At 42.0% G+C, this 15,131-nt stretch overlaps 1 protein-coding gene across 1 annotated transcript in view; it reads right to left on the reverse strand.

Moving 5' to 3' along the window:
• The window catches only part of eif2ak3 (eukaryotic translation initiation factor 2-alpha kinase 3), a 39,894-nt gene that overhangs the window by 15,894 nt on the left and 8,869 nt on the right, over positions 1 to 15,131 (reverse strand). The window contains exon 2 of the mRNA XM_079573261.1: positions 9,550 to 9,679. Within this exon, the coding sequence (XP_079429387.1) occupies positions 9,550 to 9,679 (130 nt within the window). The remainder of the gene's footprint in view (positions 1 to 9,549; positions 9,680 to 15,131) is intronic.

A 15,131-nucleotide genomic window follows, 5' to 3' on the forward strand; every position in this document is an offset into this window, starting at 1 on the left:
AATTAGTGCATTTCAAACATTCATTCATGCATTTTCTTTTATTTTTGCTTCTAAAAAATGTCCACTTTCACTCCAGGATTCATTCACTTTTTTTTTTTTTTTCCCTGTGGTAGACATGGCATCATTAAGATTTCATTCGCCCTTGAAACCCGTTTGTTTTGCGATGAGACCGTGTTATTATGAGTCAGGCATCTATTATCTTCCACTGTAGAGATTGGTTACACTTGTTAGAGGGTGATTATTTGATGTTAATAGTAATGACATGTGACTGGGTTTGCCCCCTGGGGCAGCAGTGAAGGGGGTGGGGGGTGGTTAAAGCGGGGTGTTGGGGGTTTGGGACTCTGGGACCGCGGTGGTGAGTAAATGTTGATGCCGAAGCTCCACTGATTCTGTCAAACAGCGTCACTCGTCACCGCCCGCTAGACTGTAAGACCACAATGCACTGCTTCAAAGAGACAAGGAGGTACAAAAGAGGCTAAATGAACTCAATGACCTGAAGGTTACAAGATGTTTACATTTAAGTAGGTCGTTTTAAAAAGCCATCATTAATCAGTTTAATCAGTCATAAGCACCCAAATTAATATATATTAATAAAATAATTTAATCTACAAATATAAATTAATCAATGAAGAAGCAAACGACTGGTTGAGCAGAGTCTTTGTAGGAATTATATAGTTGGAGTGTGTATGTTTTTTGTAAGAGTTTAGTGTTAGGGGGCTGGGGCTGGCAATCATTTTACTGAAGACAATTTGGTTAAAAACTCAAGAGGAATTTAAAAACAATATAAATCAATATGCGTCACAATAAGTCACGATTTTAAGCTTCCTTCTTATCATTCCACATCGGCGATACGATGATGGAAATTTAATTGCTTATTTTATCGCAATTCTGTGGTTCTCTTTCAACATTGTTTTGGTATCTCACATACATCTCACTCACGTCTCAGAGAACCGGGGTTAATTTCTGATACAGAACTAGACCAGGAGGAAACTAGGTCTAAACCAGGTCTGAACTTGGAGTAAACAGGGACTAAACCTGGAAGTAAGCCAGGCTAAAGCAGCGACTGAAATCAAGGTCTAAACCAGAACCAAACTAAGAAGGACTAAACCAAGGACAGCAGAAAACGAGGACTAAACCTGGTCTAAACCCAAGGACTCAAACAGAAATAAACCAAGAGAAAACTGTCTATACTGAACCACGACTAAACCATGAGTGAAACATGTCAAAACTACGGTCTGAAACTCGGACTAAAACAGGTCTTACCCAAGTCTAAACCCAAGGAGAAGCAGATGGCTTTAGTTTCCTTTTAAAGACAATATGCACATAAATCATAACAATGTTGGCCAAGAAGTGACTTCCTCTTTCGATCCAGCACACCAAAATAAAAGCACCATTTTATTCATTAGGTCGGCAGCTCATTAGTTCAACTTTCTTTCTGCCTTACTATTACCAGACAAAACACTTAAAATGTGTGTATTTAATGATTTTCTTGTAATGTTGAAAGTACCTGCTGAACTAATTAAATGAGACGAGCTGTGTGCTTTTGTTCTGGCGTGCTGAATCGAAACAGGAAGTCACTTCTTGGGTGCCGTTGTATGAAGTTATGCACAGAGTCAATTGAGAGAAAGTCAAAAATTGTGATTTAAACTAGAAAATTATGATAAGATCTTTTGGCCCTAATTCCACAATAAAATCTAAAAAAGTTATCTGGAAATCGTGGTGATTTTTAATAATTTTACTATGAATACATCTTTATCAATGCAGAATGTTGCTTGTGACAGATTGATGGACTGATCGATGACATGCACCGTTTCCCTGTAAATACCGGTGAATCCATGTTAACTGTAATTACCCGGCGCTTGAACACGTGTTCTTATGGGAATAAAACAATCAAAATGAAAAGCTCTGAGCTGAAGGAGCATCGACTTCCTGCCACATCCATGGGTTCGTGTGGTCCTTGCGCATTTCCCTGCAACACCGAGAGACTTATGGGGCTGTCACGTCGCTCTCAGCCTGGAGTCAGATCATTAGTCACTGCGCTGCCATCAGTCACATTTCACTGACGCCGACACAGGTAGCGGCTCAGTCGGGGGTGAGAGAGTGGTTTTGTCTATCGCAATGACATCATCCCGGACTGAAGCATTACCTCACCTCCTGATACAATCCCTTTAGCCCCGCCCCCACAACATGACTCATTCACACTGGCACTGAATGCTGCTGTCACCCCCCAAAACCTGCATTGACAAATCTCTACATTTTAACTCAATGACAGCCAATCACCCAAACCTAAACCTGACACTGAACACGTTGTTCAATAGTCAATAATAAAGCTGCTATTTTTCTATTATTCTCATCTTGATTTTTGAAACTTTAAATATGTCATTTTTGTAATTGAACATTTAGAACATAAAAGTACATTATGGCACAAAGGCAATCAATTGCTAGCACTTGTATTTGATTTAGTATTAACTAATGAATGGCAGTCTGGTCTTGAAAGTGCTTCAACACAGAAAGTTTCAAATCTATGTGAAAATCAGCTACAGCCAAAACATCTTATCCTGTTAGGTTTACAATGAACCAAAACTATGACTAAAAGAAACTCTCCCGATTCATGAACTCCCCCTAAAAACCTGTTAATTCAAGAGGAAGTGCCATCTCGTCCTCCCTTCACAAATGATCTCGTCTTGCACAAAACCTCTCAGCCCGAAGCGGCCTGTGGCATTTGTGAAGGTTTTTTTTTCTTCTTTTTCTCGCCGATAATGCTGTTTGTACATTAGTGAGTTTGAGCGCAGAGGGACGTCCACAGACAACTCTAAAGGGCTGCAGCAGGTGACTGGCTGCTCCCCCCTCAGTGAGACGAGTGCAGCCAATGGCATCGCAGCCGTCCCCCCTCAGCCCCTAATCACTGAGCAGATGAGGCCGCTGCAAAGTTATGCACAGCAAGAAAGGGATTTGAACACAGTACATACAATGAACAGGATGATTTTAGTTCATTTATAAAGTTCGGATTTATTATTGCTTTTTAAACACAAAAAATAATCTAGAAAGTATGAGTTAATTTTTCTTGAAATATGTGCATTTGTCCATCACTTGAGCAACTTTAAGAAATCTGACCATGAGGAAAGTTTTTTTACACTTATATTCAACATCAACAATCTTATTAAAAGTTTTTTTTTTTATCCAATTTTGAGAGCAACTTGCCATATGGACAGATTTTCTTGAAATTAGTTATCAGGGTAAATAAACTTTGCTTATTTATGATAGAGATCGGAGACTTACTTTTCATTTAGTTTACTTATGTTTCACTTTGTTTTCTTGTAAGCTAAGAAAATAAGGCCATATATCATGAACTACTTCGATAAGATGATATAGCTGTATAACACTTTGTACCTTTACTATATGATTAGATATGAGCAAGGATGGCATTGGTAGCAGCCATAAGAGATATGAGAAATACGGTGCATTTGTGCACTCAGAACTGTGAACTACTGTATGCTATTGTGTTAATAAATCTGGTCTTTTGACACGATCTGGCGCTTCCTCTCTCGTTAAAGACTACTTTTTGCAGTGAACCTGTAACAATATTATCTTTTAGTTTTTAAAACACAGCGCTGAAATTTCATTGCTTCATTGCTCATCTGTGCAATTCAGGACAAATTTCTGTTCACATAAAACACCTGGACTCACTCATCCTCGGTACAAGGGGAAGTGAAGAAAGTCTAAAAACCAAATCGGCCATCTTATTAGCAAGGTACAATTTGTGGGAGTGGCAATTTGAGCAGTGAAATTATGAGTCCAGTAACGGCATCTGGGATTTCAAAGCACAGAGAAGCACCACGTTATGCCATTGGCAGGTGGGAGGCGAACATGACATAAGAAAAAAAAAAAGCTTCCCCCAATATCATCAGTCAATATACTGATTTGAAGTAATTGTATCTACTAGAGTGTTTGTTTTGGCTGTGCAGAGCCAAAGGATCAGACGGCATCAGCATCAGCAGAAGCGCCCCCCTCCCCCCTTTCAAAGGATACATGCGGCGGGTTAAGAAGGGCATAGAGGGCAGAGCGGGTGATGAACTTATATAAAATGCTCAAATGTCAACAACGGCGCGTGACGTCAGGGTGTCAGCGGGTTCGTTCACGGTCGGTCGGGTAGATTCGAGTCAACAGGTGAAGGCGGTGAGTCGGTGTCGCCGCTGAAGGATGGCAGCTGCCACTTCTGCGTACGTCTATATGGGCATCTTCACACTTCCACGGCAGCAGCAGACACAGCGCGCAGATGTTAACAAGGCAGAGACAACGGCGGGAACTCAGAGGCGACAGTGACATGTAGTGGGAGAAATTGTTGACTGTACGCCGCTTCTACAGACTAGACAAACTAAGGGCTGTCACAACTTGAGCTGGTGCTGATACTCGGCAGTCTCTATAACAGGGATAAAACCATCATGCTTCTATGAAAATATGGACAGGTTTTTCTCAGAGATCTTCTACAGCAGCAGCTTATCCGTTTTGATTGCTACATGTCCAAGTCAGTTCCTTTTTCTGAATCAACTTTGTCAACTCGAATCTCACTTTATTTATAGAGCACCTTTCATGCTCACGTACGACGAGCAGTGCTTTAAGAGAGGCTGTAACTCCCACCTGCACGAGCACATTTTCTCTGGATTCTTCTCAAGGATTTTTGAAAATAAGCACCAAAATAGTGATGAAAATTAGACGTAAAATAAGAATGAAAAAGCAACAAAAAAAACGTGACAAGAACAACAAAAATGTGCCAAAAAAGGCAACAGAAATGTGACAAAAAAATCAATAAAAAGTGATAAAAAAGCAAAACTTGACAAAAAGGCAACAAAAATAGGACAAAAAAGCGACAAAAATGGGACAAAAAAGCAACAAAATGTGACAAAAAAGGCAACAGAAATGGGGCAAAAACGGGACAAAAACGTGACAAAAAAGCAACAAAATGTGACAAAAAAGCAACAAAAACGTGACAAAAATACAGCAAAAAAAGTGACAACACAGTCTTAGCTTTCAAATGAGTACTGTAGGGCTATATAGGCTGTGAACTCTCCAGTCAAGAAGCTTTTAGATTTGGGGAAAGCTGAACATGGTAAAATGTGCTCGGCTAAAGCGGGCGTTAAGCGGTTGAAAAGATATATATACTGTATATAGTATATAGTCAAATGTATTTATGCCCTATGCCTTTCTCAGGAGAAATATTATGCTACAACGAGGCAATAGAGGCTCTGCTCCTTCATTTGTCAAATGTGCAAACAATGGTTTCATTTTTAAGGTAACCACCATGATAATTAGTCATGAATAATTAAATAAACACGCAACACAAACAGCCAACCTTTATCCATAACAGCCGCACACTAATAGCTAATGATGCCTTTTGCTTGTTTTAATTATTTTCCTCTTTGATTTGTGATCAACCACATACGAAAGCAAAAAGGTTCATATTTAAACTCTAATATCGCTTTTCGGTCATTTGTATCGTTTAACCAAGCAGACACATTTTTATTGCCATCTTTGTATAATTCATCTTCAATATTTCAAAGATCAATGCATCAGGAAACAAGGCTGCGCATCTGTCAACAACATTATCATACTAACAAGCTCAAAAAGCCGCCCAATATTTATGCACGTGTCGCACAAAATTAACTTATCCGACTGCACAGATACGGAGCAGCCCCTCCACTTGTGTTCATTCATCACTCTCTCCTCCGGGGCCTCGCAGACACAGCACATATTTCCGACCGAGACTTTTTATTGTGCGTCTCCTTCCCTCTCTTGCCTCTAGGGGCACATGCGAATTCACCTGGTGGCAGTATTAAATCGAAGTCTGTCAGGTTCAGAGCTCAAACCAGCCTCCTCGTAAGTCACGCGGGACCCAACCCTCTCGCTTTTAGAGCCAAGAGTGCAATTACTGCTTTTGACACATGCTCAAAAAGACTCGATAAGGAACTAAAGGATAAATATAGAGATCAGGGCGAGCACTTTCGAAAACATCTATTTCCGAGCTTCTTGTGTTTGTTTGTGTGACTTTGAAGTATTTGAAGAAGAGGGGAAAAAAAGGCAAAATTATTGAAATCATACACCACTCTTGAAAAAAATGATTTCCAATGTCACATTTACATGTTAATGCAGATGGTCTGGGTGCTGGGAGGAACCTTTAGGGCATCTCCATATTATAACCTCACACGGCGCAGAATAAAAAGGGCTTCATGAATTTTGATTTCGTTGAAACGCAGACGACTTTTCCCCACACTCCCAGAGGCTTCACCGTTTCATGCCAGACTTGACTTTAATAAGCGAATACTCCACTTGGCTCTAATCTTGAGTGAATGTTTATAGATTTGCTCGACAGTCGAATACTTCTCACGGAAACAAACAAGAAAAAGGGACTTCTCCAGTTTGATTAGGTCTGTTGTAGTGAAATCCCTGGAGGGGTTTTTGTTTAAAAGTGGATATCAAACTCTTGTATTGCACCTCTAAGCAACAAACTGAGCTGTCTGCACGTCCCGCACTGATGCTGAGAGGGGGACTGGATTGATTCACTTTTTAAATCCCGTAAGACAATCCACTAATTAGGTTTCGTCTGCAGTGGTGTCGCCAACTATTTTGGAAGTTATTGTTCAAGTTATTCTCCAGTTCGGCTTTACCCAAATCTAAAAGCTTCTCGGCTGGAGCTAACAGCCTAAAGCCAGAGAACGGCTCATTTGAAAGCTAGGATTAGGAAAACCGATATAAGATTTTCCCTCACGTGGTCGTCACTTTTTTGCTTTTTTCTAACAGTTTTGTTGCTTTTTCATCAATTTTGTGTCGCCTGCTCTGTTGAGCTTTTGTCGCTCTTTTCATTTATGTCTCGTTTTGTCGTTTTTTAGTATATAGCATTTAGATTTGGGTAAAGACAAACTGGAGAAAATGTTTTACTTGTCATGTTTTTGCCACATTTTTGTGTCACTTTTTTGTCACTGTTTGGTTACATCTTTGTCTCTATTTTGTCATGTTCATGACGCTTTTTTCATTGCTTTTTTGTTGCGTTATCGCTACGATTTCGTCACTATTTTTTTAAGCTGTTCTTTCTAAGTCTGTTTTTAGATTTGGGTAAAGCCAAACTGGAGAAAATGTGCATGTGGGGTCATAAAGTGTCATAAACGTTGAATACCATTTTTATTTTCCAATAAAGTGATAATTATGTAGGATACAGGAAATGGAAGCAAAAAAAAAATGAGCATGATAACTAAAATTTGAGTTGCTTTGACGAGTTAAGATATAGTTGGGCATCTGACCTAGATTATTTCACTTTCATTTTGTCTTTGTTTCAGGTTCATTTATTTGCCAATGGGGTGCTCTTGTCCCTTTAACGGTTTTACTTCCTTATTTCAAGCAAGATGAGAGAAATGTCCTCAAACATCAAAGTAAACTTGGTCCAATCAGGGGGGGGAAAAGTCTAAATAAATGAGTGAAAACTGCACAAAACAAGACTGATATTCTCTCTATTCAAGTCATTGAAACCCATGCTTGATAGTTTGTGCAGCGCAGGGATGATTCACAGACAGGTCAATATTCAAGCCCCAAGACAGATCTATGGGAAACAAAGATCTGCTGATAATTACCTGCAAGTGATGTCAAATGATCATGTAAGTGTCATATTGATTTTGGATTGAATCGGGCAGTTTAGCCAGAATCAAAGGCGAGCTCATCTGTGGAAATGAATCGAAAACAAACCGTAAACTCCGTATCTCATCACACTCAAGTGGACCAATGCATGAATGAAAAACTGCTGACTTGAACTCTACACAGTAGCGGTGGTTTAGGACATTTCAAAGCCTCTCCATTCATTATTCAAGGGCTATCTCTAACTATTTTTCTCATTCTAAGGGTCAATTTTGGAAGCAAAGTGGATTAAGGAGAGTTCATTAGTGTAACTACAGAGCATCACGTTCAGCAGTGTCCCGCGTTAGCCCGCTCTAGACACTTGTTAGTTTCAGAGGCTTTTTCCCTGAGGCGAAAACCACACACACACAGCGCGTCCAGATCAAAAAACACACTCTACAGGCTGCTATCCCCCAGTACAGCTCAGGGCTATACGCTCGCGATTCACACAGACTTCGTGGGCGGTTTAAGCCTCTACATGTATGTATCTATGTTCTGATGGTGGGGGTCTCGCTGCGCCGCATGTGTTGAAAAACCGCCACAGTCAACAAAGCGCGGGGATCCTTTGGGCGAAAAACACGATTTCAGGGTTTTTCTGAGGGGGAGGAGAGCTTGTCGGCTCCATGTAGTAGTTTGTTTGTTTACACGGATCGGGAGGCGAGCAACAGCGAGAGACGAGACTGTTCAAAGTGCACCGGGTTCAATTACAGATAGAACAACACCGTTTTCACAACGACAAGTCAAACAGCTGGAAATTGACTTTATATGACATTAATAAGGAACTGGAGTTTTGTTGTCATTTGCTTCAATGCAGACTTTATGGAGATTCGTGGCAAAAAGAAGTAAATGTTGTTAAGCTTGGGTTTTCGGGTGCTGCAGAGCATACACTGGATCCGCTCGACATCCCCTTTCTTGTGTTTTTATCACTTTTTCATCACTTTTTTAAATTATTTTTGTTGCGTTTTTGTCTCTTTTTAGTTATGTTTTTGACATTACTTTTTTACGCTTTTTTGTTGTGTTTTGGTCACGTTTTCAATACTTTTTTGATGTGTTATTGTTGCAATTCTGGCATGTGTTTGTCTCTATTTTGATGCAGAACTAAGTAACTCATGCCCCTAGAGGCCATAAGTGCCACTGCAGGTGTCGTAGCATGTTGCGTTTTTTTACTCATTAATTGTTCGTGAGAGTAAATACTACGCTGATAGAAAAGACAAAGGGAGAGAAGGATGTTGTACATCCAATTACACAATGGAGATATTTTTTTCACTCAAACATGGCTGTAAATACTGTTTAAGTAGCGCTAGCCCGCAGTTAGCTTTGCGGGATAGCCTGTTAGCTTCTTCTTTGTGTTTCCATTAGTGTGTATTGGGGCCTCCAACCCGGAGGCAGGGATGTTGCAAGTGTGGTTTTCTGTGTAGGACTACAGATGGAAATTAGCACAGTGCTAAATCTGGCACAGCCATCTTTTTAATGTAACTGCACATTGTCCTGATTAAATAAACTAAACTAAACTAAGCCAGAGACACCGGGGGAGATGAAAGACCCCCCAATCATTGCATTGACACTTAATTAACACCCCCAGAGGGACTATGAAAAGGACTTTTAGGTAAACAAGTTACTTAGTTCTTCTTTAAAGAAGCCTTTAGATTCGAGTAATGCCAAACTGGAGAAAGTGTACTCGGTTCAGGTGGGAGATTAGAAACAGTTAAAGCCAGACAGCTGTTGTCCCACTGCTCTACTGCCGCACCCAACCCAAGTTCCGATGTAAATACCTACTCTAAAAGTGATTAATGTGATGCCTTGAGCCAGTTTTAACCTGTTGAGGACATTGTGGTGTTTTTTGTCCGTTTGCCCTTTCCCTGAAACGCATGTTCATGAGTTTTGTCCCACCTCTGGTTTGCTGAGGCTGGAGGAGACCAGGCAGCCTGAGCCCACGTCCAGGTCCCACTGCTTCCTGCCCTGATTATGAGGGTCCAGAGCCGAGATCCGCCCGTCCAGAGTGCTGATGATCACCAGGGACCTGAAGGACACACAATACGTTTATTACAATTACATTTGGAGATGCAATCAGATGGATGCTGACAATTGGGGCACGGTGGAACTGCGGGTATGATTTCTGACTCCCGACTGCTACTTAAAACAATCTTTATGCTCTTCATTATTTGTGGTTTCACCGTCAACAGTTTCTGACCAAGATCTGAAGAAGAGTCTGGGCACTGCACCACCAGAGTAATTCATACACCACTTCACTTCACGAGAGCAGCGGTGGCTTTAGAAACTGACCCGATCGATTAGCTTTCCACTTGTCAAAATCAGTCACTCAAACTTAAGCTCCCGCCCTCTTCCCTGCTTCTAAAACATACATTATAGAACAGTCGAATAACATGTCTAACAAACAGGTGTTGCTACGAAGAGACAATCAGTGCGACTCATTTCACCCGTTAGTCGACATTAGATCACTCCTAATTGGTTTACAAACAACAGACAAGGCACTATAAAAAGGTAAAAATTATGAGCGTTTATTGCTGCAGATGTTGTGCTTTTTTTTCTTTCAGCCCCGTCTTCAATGAACACTGTGACCTTGAAGAGCAGCAAACAACACCTGTCCCACGACGAGTCCCACCTGACAGCTGCTTTCTGCTGGAGGCAAACAAAGACGGCATCCACTTAATTATTCTCTCCACCTTTCAAAATAAGAGCTCAGAGCAGAACTGATGGGAGCTGTCAGTGATTACTATTGATCTCACTATAGAAATCTGTAGAAACACCTCTTAATATTAGGACGGTTTGCGGCGTTGGGTGAAAGAAAGGGGATTTGTAGGCGTGACGGTTATTCGATATTGAAATGATTTTGAAACCTTTACAGTGATTCACTCTCAATAAGTTCATCATAGACACCTTGATGCCAGCTTACAATTCAATCTAAAGTTGCAAATGGCATCACTGGCTGGTGTGTTCCTGTGTCTAAAAGGAGGGGATTTTTCACAGAGCCCAGTCCGTGCAACTCCACCTGCATAATAAATAGCCCGCAGGCTGTGTACATAGTTGTTATAGTGAAAATAAACTTGTATTTGTCACTGTTTTGTGGATGCATTACTTTTGTTTGCGCACCCATCTGGCAGCGCTGTTTGGTTCGAGCCACAAACAGATGGTCTCGGTGACAGAGCGCTCACCGGGGAATCGACGCCGTTCTCACAAAGAAAACCACTCATTTGGACGTACGACTGACTCGATTTTCATTTCATATTAAGTTCATAACAACAGTAGCTTAGATTAAGGCCAATTTGAATGTGAGGTGTTCATTGACCTACAACTGAGTGAGTGTGAGCGTCGTTCAATATGTATTAAGGAGAATGAAGTGTTTTGTCCTTAAGGAATAACAAGAAGAGGGAAGATGATCTCTGGGCATCACTAATGTCAAAATAATATGATTTCTAAAAAGTTATGTAGAAGCCCTGATCCAAATGAGAGAGAATTTGTTATGCGACAAAAAATGCAATACCTCAAGACGCTAACAAAGTGGGCAAATTGTGCACATTGATCATTCAGAATTTACAAATGGAAAAGAGAATCTAAAAATACTGCACATTAAAAGGAGCTTCCATGGAAGATTAATAGACTTGGGGTTTTTCACCCATGAGACTAGACGAATAAATGATAGATTGTCAAGTTAACAAGTTGTTTTTGTTCTTCCTATTAATCTAAGGGCATCTATCTGGACTTTGAATCTCCCCTTTGAATCCTGCCGCATGTTCTTCAAAAGTGTATCCACTTTAGTTGCCGACGCTGCACAATTTGTTTAACAGTCGGTAAGTAACTTGGGGCGATGAGCAGTGGTTAAATAAATCAAGACATCTCGCTCCATTGCCGCATCGACTGTCAATCACCCCCTTGTCGAGCGGAGGCCCCTCCTTCTTCTCTGGTGCTATTGATCTTATCTGTCCTGAGGAGACGTGTCAACACGGCTCTTAGCTTTACTTAACCAGCAGCGCGCACACGCTGTCTCCAAGCAGCCCCAGACGACGCGCGCTCGGCTGGGACGCGGCCCTCATGGTCGTCCCAGCGCGGGCCTCTGGATGTGGGGCGATCCCTGGAGGACAACTAGAGCCAGCAGCTGTGGGGGAGATGCTTGTTTGGCTCTTCTGATGTGTCCATCATCTGTTGTCATGACCGCTACAGGCAGAAACAGTGTCCTCCGCTCACCCCGCTGTGGCTTTACCGCTCAGTCTGCGGCAGCACTGGGAGTTTCATTGGGATTAATAACAGTGATGGACACAAACTAGGGCTCGGCATGCACCAGAGCGGGTCTTTGTTTCAGAGGTCACTGGGTTGTTTGCATGAGAAGTTGGCCTTGAGTTATGGAACAACTTTTTTGCGTTGTTTCCATTTTTCTGTGTTTTGTCAAATCCATGTATTCTATATTAGTTACGAGTAAAATTTTGAATTGTGTTTTACTGAAAATAGGCTGTGTTTTAGAGGAATGTGTTCAACTAATCTGTCCATGGGTTGTAAACAAAACAGAAGTTGCGTAATATCAGTCAAATTGGGCTTTACTGCTGCATAATATGTCTTCAAATGAATGTAATATCACAATATTAGGTGGCGCAATGACTATCAGACTGATTTTAACACTTAACAACCTAAAACAAGCCTGAATTTCCTCTTTCATTAATAATCAACCATTGTTTTGTTTTGTTTTTTGCATTTTTTGCCGTAATAGTCATGGGCGCAGATAGCGGGGGGGACGGGGGGGACATGACGTACCCAGATTTTCATTCACCTGGATCCGTCCCCCTCACTTTTATGAAGAAAAATATCTTGCAAGCATTTTGCAATGTGCGAAACAGCGCCTCCCTTGACCATTCACTTTGATATGCGGCGAGAAACGGTATTGCGCTCATGTGTTTGTGTTGACTGGGCTGTGCGTGTGTCAAAATGCGAAACGCGAGCTGTTGGTTTACTTGGTTATCAGACAGTGTAGCCTACGTCAGGACTGCTTTTTCATACGTCATGTGGCATGCTTGGTGAGTGATTAGAAACCGTACCAATACGCATTATTGTCTTGCAATGATGGGCAATTAAGTTTGATAGGTTGTCATGCCTGAGCAGCTTTGTCCCCCCCAGTTTCAAAAACCTATCTGCGCCCCTGGTAATAGTTATCGAAAGCCAGTTATTAAATATGGCAATTTTGTGCAGCCTCAAGTGCAGTGCAACATTTTAAACATAAAATGTTGCAAAGAAAATAAAACATGTCTGAACTCAAGTCACTTAATCCCTAATAACCCCGAGAGCTCCGTAAGCACCTTCCTTGGACCCTGCAGGTGAACTCTATCGAACGACTAAACCCCATGGATTTAACCTATTGACCAGTGTTGCTGATGAAGAGCTGCAGCGTGTTGGAGGATGTTAAAGTCTTAGACAAACAAAGACGGGGATTGTTTCTGAGTCTGGATCAATACGAGGAAGCATTTTCTTACATTTCTGACTGAGACATTTGCAAGAGAAAAGTCAATTTAACTGTGACAGGCTTGGGTGGAATACAAACACATTCAGATGAAGCGCAATTCAGACGTATTTGTTGCTATTTGCTGATTTTTTTTTTTTTCCTGAGCAAATTTTTAGTTGAAACGCGGCTTACGTTGGGAAAACATTTGGTGAAGAAAGTCGACTTAACAGCGCGAGGCTTACATAAAAATGCAAATGGTGTCTCTAAACTGTAATGAGCCGTGTGTCTTTCAACCCCATCAAAGCCCAGATTATCTCCGCAGATCTGCTCCAGGACACTTGTGCTTTGATTGCCGAGAACAACTGTTTTTCTAACACTGTCCCGCCAATGACAACAACAGCACTAAACCGGGGCTTCTTCTTCTTCTTTTTCTTTTTTTCCCCCCCCTCTCTCTCTCTCTCTCTCTCTCTGTCTCTCTCCACGCACCTCTATTGGCTGCGGAGACCTGCCAAAAATATTAGGCTGATTGGCTGTTGCTAAGCAGTTTGACCCCGCCTCCCCCCGTGTCATGCCTTGAATGCCGACAAGTCCGCGAGCTCCAAGTTCAACTTCAGAGATAGAAGATTTATTGTAAGGGGAGATCAAAGGGGAGCACGGACCCTTTGTACTCGGGATAAAGGCTGTGGGGGCAGGGCCGTTTAACTCCACAACTATATGTTACAAGGATGAAAAAAAGGAGAGCTTAAACAAAAGCAGACCAACAAACACTGAACTCCAGGCAATTTGTTTTTGCAAAAAGTCTAGCCCCGAGATGCTACAGCTCTTGCCTGTCACCGAAGAGGGAGAACATGTAGCTGGAGGGCTTTTCTGCTGACTAGGACTTAAAAAAAAAGTATAAAGATGTTGAAGATTTAAAAATAGTGAAAGGATTTGGCGCAGTGAGCTGTCAGCCGTATAAGGACTGCCTGTCAAAGTGTCACAGCACAAGTGAGAGTTTCTTCAATCACCGGCGAAAAAGGAGCAAGACGCCAATTAGCTTTGCTCTCGCCAAACCCCCACAGAGACACACACTCAAGACCACCACATACACACAAAACATGCCCCATTGAAAGAAACAGCCGCGCTGTTTACACAACTCCAGTCTCTAAGGAGCGGGATGCAAGCCCGTCGAGCCAATCGCGTCAAAAGCATCCCCGGATTCACCAATCGGAGCGCTGTTTTCCCCCGCCGTCGTCCAATGGGAGGAGAGCGCCGCGGTGCTCGGGCCAATGGTGAGGGGAGAACGTCTGTAACCATGCAACAGCGGTGCTCTGCTGCGGCTCACAACAAAAATACGAGAGCATGGGGAGCACGTGGAGGAAGTTATGGCTGCAGCAAAAGAGAGATGGAGAGCGGGGAGAGAGGGAGCCGCGCCCTGCTCCAGCGCTGCAACATGTGCAGCTTTATCCAGAGGGAGGGGTGGGTTCAAGTCTGGGGAAGAGACGGAGACGGAGAAAGGGTCGGAGCAGTAAATGCAGCGCAATGTGGAAAAGTTAAGGACAGTTAGAACTAATAGAAGTGAGGGCTGCAACAACAACGCACTTTAAACCCGTTATGTAAGCCAGTATGTAAGAAGTATTTCTTACCGCAGCACGGGGCAACTCAGGAATTTAGATTTTATGTATGCAGAAAATAAAAGGGAATTTTGTTTTTTTGACAACTTCTGAGGAAAAAAATTAAGTATTACAGGAACTTTCAAATTCTAAAAAGAAAACATATTGGTTTATAATAGTTAAAACACATAGTGTAAAGCTTATTATTGCAGATTTCAATATCTAAGACTGAACCAGAAGCTTCAGAGGCGTCTGTAGAAGCGACCTCTCGTTCAGAGGTCACTGCAGCAGATGCAAAGGGTGTGGTTTTGAATAAAACTCTGGACAAGTGTTGCCGTGTCCTGTCTCCTCCTGAGCCGCAGCAGCGCACATCACACGTGGCTAAATACAAACTCTATGGCGCCACTCTCCTGCCGTCCCATTGGCCGACGGGA

The sequence above is a fragment of the Gobius niger genome (assembly GCF_951799975.1).
Source record: "Gobius niger genome assembly, chromosome: 16".
Classification (NCBI taxonomy): domain Eukaryota; kingdom Metazoa; phylum Chordata; class Actinopteri; order Gobiiformes; family Gobiidae; genus Gobius; species Gobius niger.